This window comes from Sinocyclocheilus rhinocerous, unplaced genomic scaffold, assembly GCF_001515625.1.
Source record: "Sinocyclocheilus rhinocerous isolate Xijiao unplaced genomic scaffold, SAMN03320098_v1.1 scaffold1868, whole genome shotgun sequence".
Classification (NCBI taxonomy): domain Eukaryota; kingdom Metazoa; phylum Chordata; class Actinopteri; order Cypriniformes; family Cyprinidae; genus Sinocyclocheilus; species Sinocyclocheilus rhinocerous.
Window position 1 is genome coordinate 71,975 of NW_015661949.1, and position 8,551 is coordinate 80,525.

At 39.0% G+C, this 8,551-nt stretch overlaps 1 protein-coding gene across 1 annotated transcript in view; it reads right to left on the minus strand.

The window, feature by feature from the left end:
- The window catches only part of LOC107726968 (adenosine kinase-like), a 51,552-nt gene extending 43,272 nt beyond the window's left edge, over positions 1-8,280 (minus strand). The window contains exons 1-2 of the mRNA XM_016536679.1: positions 8,274-8,280; positions 6,719-6,797 (exon numbers count right to left, since the gene is read on the minus strand). Of these exons, the coding sequence (XP_016392165.1) occupies positions 6,719-6,797; positions 8,274-8,275 (81 nt within the window). The 5' untranslated portion in view covers positions 8,276-8,280. The remainder of the gene's footprint in view (positions 1-6,718; positions 6,798-8,273) is intronic.
- Between the last annotated feature and the right edge of the window lie 271 nt (positions 8,281-8,551).

Consider the following 8,551-nt stretch of genomic DNA (forward strand, 5'->3'; position numbering starts at 1 on the left):
TTTCCTACTGTAAATATATCAAAACTTAATTTTTGATTAGTAATATGCATTGCTAAGGACTTCATTTGGACAACTTTAAAAGCAATTTTCTCAATATTTAGATTTTTTTGCACCCTCAGATTCCAGATTTTCAAATAGTTGCATCTCGGACAAATATTGTCCTATCCTAACAAACCGTACATCAATGGAAAGCTTATTTATTCAGCTTTCAGGTGATGTATAAATCTCAATTAAAGAAAAATTGACCCTTATGACTGGTTTTGTGGTCCAGGGTCACATATGTATTCGTATGTATTGCCTGTAGCGAGTGTAAGGCAAGGTGATTTTTTTCTCAAAGTGAAACCATGCCGAATGGATTTATAGGTCACATAAATAAAGCCCAAGACCGAGAACAGTGTGGGAAACGGTGTATCGTCGACCCTTTTAGATTATGAGGTCTTGAGATAAGACAAGAGCACTCTGATAAACGAGAGCGCTCGAAGAGAATTGGGAGCCCCATGCAGGAAGGCCGATGGACTGATCAAACCGAAGATTAGAGCTGTTATGATCTACTCTGCTCTCCGACTCCCTATGAGGCACAAATGGTGAAATATTAGCTGAGACACAGCACATGTGCTCCAGCCACAGACAGGGCAGTCAACAATGGTACAGTCTAGAGTATCCGCCCCTTCACGCTTCCAGTAAACAATGTTTGGGTGGAAGGAAGAGGAAAGGTGTGATTTCACAAGAATCCTGCTAAAGCTCACCGTCAGCATTTGGGTGTAACTGCTCTGGCCTCACGAGAACCGCAGAGCTTCCCGTGCAAGACGGAAATGGATGCCAGTCCGCTGCTCTCCAGGAATGCAAAAGGTGAGTCTGTTACGCTTTTCTTTTTCAGGGCGCTTAATTGTCTGTGACCCTTCATCAAGTCAGGAAGGAAATAAACTGTTCTTGGCAGCGCAGTTGTCCGAGAAGCTGGCGCTTTTGAATGTTAACATTCAATTAACCTTCTGTCGAGAAACGGAGGAGCATGCTTAATGATGGGGCTGTTTTCAGCTTCTCACCGCACTGCACATCATCTCCAAAACCTGCAGGTATTTAGCAATCATTAATCAGACAACCTCCCTGTGCTCAAAGTACATTTAACATTCCCTCTGCAGAAATCCAGAACAATGAGGAGGCTTTCACACTTATCTACACGTATCTAAATCCTCAATCGCATACAGTGAGGCACAGAGACATTTTACTACTTTCATTCTCTCCTTTGTGAATATTGGACACAGATGTTGTGGCCGTTCACCGTGGAGAGTTTAGTGTTCCCTGGTATGTGTCTTGTTAATCTCATGAGCCATCAGAGCTTTCAAACTTTCCTTTCTTTTGCACTGAAATTTCCTTTCGTCCAAACGTTTGCCTCTGCCAAGTTTGATACACATGTAACATTTGCCATTTTCTTCCCCTTTCCACTGAGACTAGCTCTTCCATGAAAGACAAAAAATATATTAACTCTATATCGAGAAAGGTCAGATGGACACAAGAGACTTTTTTTCAAAGGAAAGCAAAGTAGTAAGTCAAGTCAAACATGAGGTCATGGAACGTTTCGTCTTCGAGTCTGATGTCTGGTTCTAGGCACCAACTTTTCCCCAATTTAAGTTTCCATGCAAAAAATATGAACTGGGAAAGGCCTTTGTGTGCTGAAGAGAGCTAAGTGATTTTCTTCACAGAAGAGTTCCAACTACAGAGTGCACATGTGTTTCCAATAAAAGAGTCCGGTTTGAGTCCAAGGTTGGGCCCCCTCACCACTTTGAAAAAGAATCTGCGAAGGCACCATGGGCCAGCGACAAATAGAATAAAAAGGAGAACAGAAGAATTTGAGGAAAGAAAGATTGCAGAAGCAAAGATATCCCTTTGCTTGCTTGCTTGCTTTTGTTCACCCAAAAATGAAAACTTAGTCATGATTTATTCACCCTCTTGTCGTTCCAAACCAGTATGGACTTTCTTCTTTGGAACACAAAAGATGATATTTTAAAGAATGTTGGTAACCAAACAGTTTTGGTGACTATTGACTTCTATTGTATGGACAAAAAGAGACATTTAAAAAAAAAAAAAAAAAGTGTCGTCTTTTGTCTTCCACAGAATTAAGAAAGTCATTTAGCTTTGGACTGACATGAGGGTAAGCAAATGATGACAATTTTAATTTTTGGATGAACCTTTAATACGAAACACCAATTACATTACACTTATGATGTTAGAAGTTGCTTTCAAAAATGTCAATTTGTAGACAATGAACCTTATTAAGACTCTGCCTGCAACAATTTGCAAGTGCTCAAAAGTGGCAACTGTTCAAAGCTGTAGGCCTATCGAGCTCTAGAGGAGTAATTTAACCTCCCAATAGAGGCAGTACCTAACAACTGCTCTCTCTGTTGGTAAGTGTCAGCCTCTTCCCCTCTCAAACTCTCCGTTGCTCAAGGGGCCGCACCAGGGGTGCACATGTAATGGAGCCGAGTCTCTGATCACAGTGCAGAAGAATGCTTGGGGAACATTGTATATACAGTGGAGGAGAGTGTGATTCTCTGCCCTGGCTTTGATGTCTGGGGCTGTAGAGCAGTGCCGGTGCGTTCTCTTTGCAGTGCTATATAAAGAGAATGGGAGATTGTTACTTTCTGCAGGTGAGAGTCTTCATCTGTGAAAATCCTGTGGGGCAGAGTGGTGTCTGTCAGACTAAGACTATATGTCTCCTGCACAAATTTACCAATTCAGACACACCAAAAGAACCATCTGGGGAGGCTTAGAGCTGAACCATTAATAGATTTATATTGACGTCCTAGGCTTTATACAAGAATGAGGAATGTATGCGGTAACAGAATGAAATGTCTTAAAGGGATAGTTCAGACAAAATAAATATTCTGTCATCACTTATTTGCCTTTATGCTGTTCCAAATCCATAGGACTTACTTTCTTCTGTGCAACACAACAAGAGAAATTCTGAAGAATATGCTTGTTGCTCTTTTCCATATGATTAAAACGCATGAGGACTAGAGTTTTCAAACTTCAAAAAGCATTATAAATGTAACATTTCAAGTTTCATTTAAATATTTTCCAAAGCCATTTGATAGGTTTGTGTGACAAACAAATTAAATGGAATGTTGTAAAACCAGATCAGTCTGGTGCGTGAATTAATCATTGAGAATGAATCTGTAAACCGAATCAACTGAAAAGACCTAATTCAAAATGATGACTAAATCAATCATCAACTGTTATGAAGGAGATCTAGGCCGGATTTTAAGATTTTCAGTGAACAACAACTTTTCGTCAATGGCAATTTTAGACTACTTCTTACACAAAGATATCAAATGGCTTCAAAAGACATTGAATATAGTGCACAACTCGTGTATTTTGTCATTTTGAAGCTTGACAGTCCCATTATTCCAACTTTTGCATTCCACAGAAGAAAGCAAGTCATACATGAAGGTGAGTAAACGATGACAGAATTTACATTTATGAGTGACTGAACCTTTAAGAAAGACTCTTTGGGGAATGTGTTTGTGCTGTGTGTGCTTCTCTGGAGCGTACAAATGGAATGAAGAGAAAGGAGAGGGGATAAGGTGGGGAAAAAAATGGTGATGGGTTTGATTTCATGGTCTCAGGAAGAGCAGGGGAGAAGTGAGAAAAGGTGATGCAGAGCAAGCGAGATAGCTCTGCCTCTCCAGTGACTGGTTGTTCTTGTGTAAATGGTCTACCTATCTTGGTCAGGTATTGGGAGCGGAACATGCTCCCTCCCACGTCTGCCAAGCAGCGCCCGAGGCTGAGAGCAGCCTCCGATTGGAGCACCTCATCTCCACATGGGCGCTTTGATGTACGCACACAAGGCAGCCCATGTCATTGCGTTTGAAAGCTCTCGTTTTCCACGACACCGACACACAGGTTGCATTGCTCCTGGCGTTCCAGGTGCTGCCATGTGTTAATCTCAGAGGCCTGGTTTGGCATCAAGCTTCCCTTCTTACGCGAACCGGCTTTGAAGAGCTGTCTGATCAAACCGCTACTTAACAACCCACATATCACTGGGAGCCTTCGTAACTACCGCCGCTTCAAATGGGCACAACTTTAACCGCCCCGACTCTGTTATCTGCGATGGCAGGTGAAGAGCTGGAAGATAGCGCAGACATCCTCGCAAGGACGTTTACAGCAAATCCTGTTAAGCAAAATAAATGTTGGAATGCAGCAGAAAAAGAAAGACTTAAATGAAGAATCATTTCTCTAAGTCCTTTCGGGCTGTATTCGGGTCATAACAAATGCGCTCGGCAACACGAGGAGTCAGACACTAAAGTAATGAAATCACATTTGCTTGCACTGGCAGATTCCCAAATGATTATCCACAGTCTTACCTCATCACACACCAAGGTCTGTATTTCACGGTGATAGATGCACTGCGTGTGAAAGCCTCTGCAGCCTAATGCATCTGTAGATTTGGATGCTGTGCATCATCTGGAGATCATCAGAAAATTCCATGTGTCTATATATTTAGATGATATATATCTAAATAACTCCTGTATTTGAGGTCTTAAAAATGTTGATGTCTGCAGCCGCCTGCAAAAGTACACAGCAGTACTGGACATGTGCTGGAGGAATCAAACTCTGTCTAGTTGGGCCCTGAGGGCAACAAGGCCATCTGAGCAGATTTCATTCTCTGCTGTGACAGCACCCTACCAGACCATCGGGGACTTAAGATTGTTTCTGTTGTTGGCCTTAAACAATATCACACAAATAAAATATCCCACTCAGATGTGAAGCATCATGTCTTGGGAATTCTCGGAAAAACCTTGAAAAAAGGGAAAAGCAATATTTAGACTTTCTGGAAACGCTCGAACCCAAAAATGGCTGCAGTCTAGGCCAGCTAAAGTCAAGGGCTGAAAAGATCTTAAGATAACTGTCTCTCGTTTGGGCTATAAATCAGGGAGATGCATCCAACTTTAAATCTCGCTGTGTCTGATGTAACAAATATAAACCTGTAAAACTGGAGCAAAAATGGATCCAAAAAAGATAAATATACTGCTTGCAGCAAGTTCTTAAAAGTTAAGCTGTGAAAGAATTACTGTGTACAAGTCTCACCGCTGACATTATTCTCACAAAAATGAGATGGTTTTACGGTACACTACTTTTGTACAGGCCTGAGGGCCAGCAATTACCAGAGCTCAAGGTAAAACTGCACCTAAAGTAACAATTTACCCACATATTATCAAACATGCTTCATAATTTACTAATAAAGGCCTATATGTTTATCTAGTTGAGTTTACTGTCTCTACAGACACCCTATAGTGACCAAAAACTATGAGATATCTTAGTTATATCTTATTAACTGTGCAAAATCTCAGAAGTCAGTGTAAACACTTGTAGCTAACAAATGTATAATATGTTAAAATAAATAAATTAAATAATAATAAAGTTACAAGCTCTTGGTGCATAAAGAAGAACTGTAAAGTTGCAAAGACTAAAGTCTCAAATCCAAAGAGATATTCTTTATAAAAGTTAAGAGTCAGCCACGCCTCCTAAAACGGCTCGTTCTAACACGCCCCCACATGTCTACGTCACTATGTGGAAATATTAGCATAATGCCGCCCAAATGTGCACGCAAAGAAAGAAGGCGTGGTTTCAGGAACAGCAGTAGTGTTGATGCAGCCATGTCAGGGAGACGCTGTGTTTCAGTGCGAAAGCAAAAGCACTTTATTTGGCCTTCCGGAAGTAGATGCAATTAGGAATCATTGGTTAAGATTTATTTACAACAGAACAGCACAACCCAGATGTTCGAATTTGTGCAACGCATTTTATGGACGACAGTTTTTTGAACCTAGAAGAGTAAAAGGCTGGCTGTGCACAAACGCTATTTCTAAAAATAAAAAAAAGGGGTCAATTCCGACTTTGCTATGACAATCTGGCACTTCTGAATCAGCGACTGTAAGTATGTTTTGTTATTAGTTTAAGTATTTGCTATATAATAATAATAATAATAAATTACCATTGAATTATAACCCTACAGAAAACACTTCAAAACTTGACAAACAGAAATATAAACATCAACATAAACATCAACATAAAAATCTACCAAGGAATTAGATTGCAATTAGCTACAAATTTAACACAGGGACAATCAATCAAGCAATCAATAAAACAAAACTCATATGTTTTATTGTTATTATATTTTATGCATTATTTTAAGATAAAACATTTTTATTTTATTTTATAGGTACACCCGTAATCATTCAGGATTAGGAATTCTTCTTAATTCTTGAATTATTATAAGTGTACATGGGACCTTTTTATATGGTTAGTAAAAATATATAGGTTAATCATTAAATATCAGTAAATATCAATCTGTATAAAGATGTTCATTGATGACATATATCGCAAACAGACAATCATCTGACATCTTGACCTTTAGAACTCTGCCGAGGAACTCTGCAAATGCACTAAACTTCTTTAACTAAATATGTTAGCATTTTTTTTTTAATCTTTGTGGTTTTACAGACATCCTAGTTGAGCACTTTAGACCACAGAGGATGTACAAAACCACCTGTCCATCTGAGGGAGCTGTGTATCATGCATTTGGCAGACATTTTTATCCAAAGAAACTTATATTGCACTTAAGCTATACATTTTATCCATTCCTGCATTCTCTAGAAATTCATGACCTTGTCATTGCTAGTGCTGCATGCATTTAATACTGGCTACAGCTTTGAGTACCAACCTGTGCAACTTTTACAGAGTTCTGAGTGGCACCTCCAGCGTGATATTCAACCTTGAATTTCTTGACTATCTCTTCAAACCTAAAGTACAAAACAGAAAGAGAGAAATGAAAAAAAAAAAAAAAAAAATTACACAAGACAAGGAGAAAAAAAAAAAAACTTTATGCATCCACACAGAATTCACAGAATTAAGTGAGACTTTTGATGACACTGCTAAGAGAGAGAGAGAGAGAGAGAGAGAGAGAGAGAATGAAAAAAGGATTGCATTAAAAAAAAAGCTTTATGCATGCACACAGAATTAAAAGCAATAGATATATATGGTGAGACTTTTGATGACACTGAAACAAGGGTGTTTTATTTTTAACACAGGCCTTGTCCAGAGTACAATCACAAGATCACCCAGTGGAGATGCATCAAGAACAGGAAACCTCAGACACTGTAAACAGGAAATAGAGGAATTGAAGCCTTGTGCCGCAGGGCAGTGAGCCTTCTGAGAAAGTGTGCGTGTACTGTACTTCTGCACGCTTCTCTCAGCGTGTAGAGACGTGCACACAAACACACACAAAAGACCTACACAAAGGCAACAAACGACCTGCCCCATGTCTGGACATTATTACAGAGAAAAGCATCCACCACAAACCTGTATGTGCAACAGATTTGAACAGCATGCAAATAGTCCGAGTCACTGAAGGACGTGACCTCCCATGGCCTCTGCAGTCCAAACACAAGCATCAAAACCACACACACACACCGAGTTCCTCCACACAACACCGGTGTCTGAAGCTGATATCTGCTAACAGCTAACGCTCACGTGCGCATGTAAACAAAAGATGAAGTGTATGAAGAATATTTATCCAGTATTCAAGAACCATCTGACATGATGACAAACTATGTTACACTGATATTAAACAATATTTTCATGCAGTGAATTCAGGGGCAGCTGTTGCTAAGGGAAGTAGGACTCTGAACTGAACATTTTGATAAAAAAATTAAAATCCAGGTGAATTTGTAAAAAATGCTGACAGATTTCAAATGCATTCCAGAGGCGATACCTACACTAACATGCTGCCACATACATTAATATATGTGGCCTTTTAAAAGCAAATTCGGTAACACTTTAGTATAGGTTCCAATTCTCACTATTAACTAGTTGGTTATTAGCATGCCTATTACTAACATATTGGCTGTTTATTAATACTTATAAAGCATATATTCTGCATTACCATATTCTACATCCCTAATCCTACCAATACCTAAACTTAAAGGGGTCATATGATGCTGCTAAAAAGAACATTATTTTGTATATTTGGTGTAATGAAATCCTTGTTAATGGCTACAATTGGACCTTAAAATAAAGTGTGACCGTAAATTCTAGTATTTTAGATACTATGGAGTTAAAAAGTGCAATATAGAAAAATTGTTTCACCAACAATAAAAATTAAAGAAATAAACTGATTTGGCACATTAACAATAAAAACTATTAAAAAGGGCTTATCAAATGCGTGTTCATACTAAATGAAAGTTGTGTTTGTGTGCATGCTTAATAACTAGTTTAACATTTCCTTGAGTGCAGTGGTCTTGTGGGTGGTTGCCAAAGCATTGCTATGTGGTTGCTACGGTGTTTTGGGTGGTCGCTTAGAGAGTCAAACAAAGCTGGTCACAAAGTCTCTACTATATTCAGACAGTAGATATATGGTGAGATATGGAATTTTTAACCGTTTATTGGCTGGGACATTCTGTTTAGGTTAAAAAAATGAAAGTCAAACTGGCTAGATAAGTAATACGGTAGCACATCTTTCCTCAACGACTCACAATTTGAGGTATCATTCATTTTT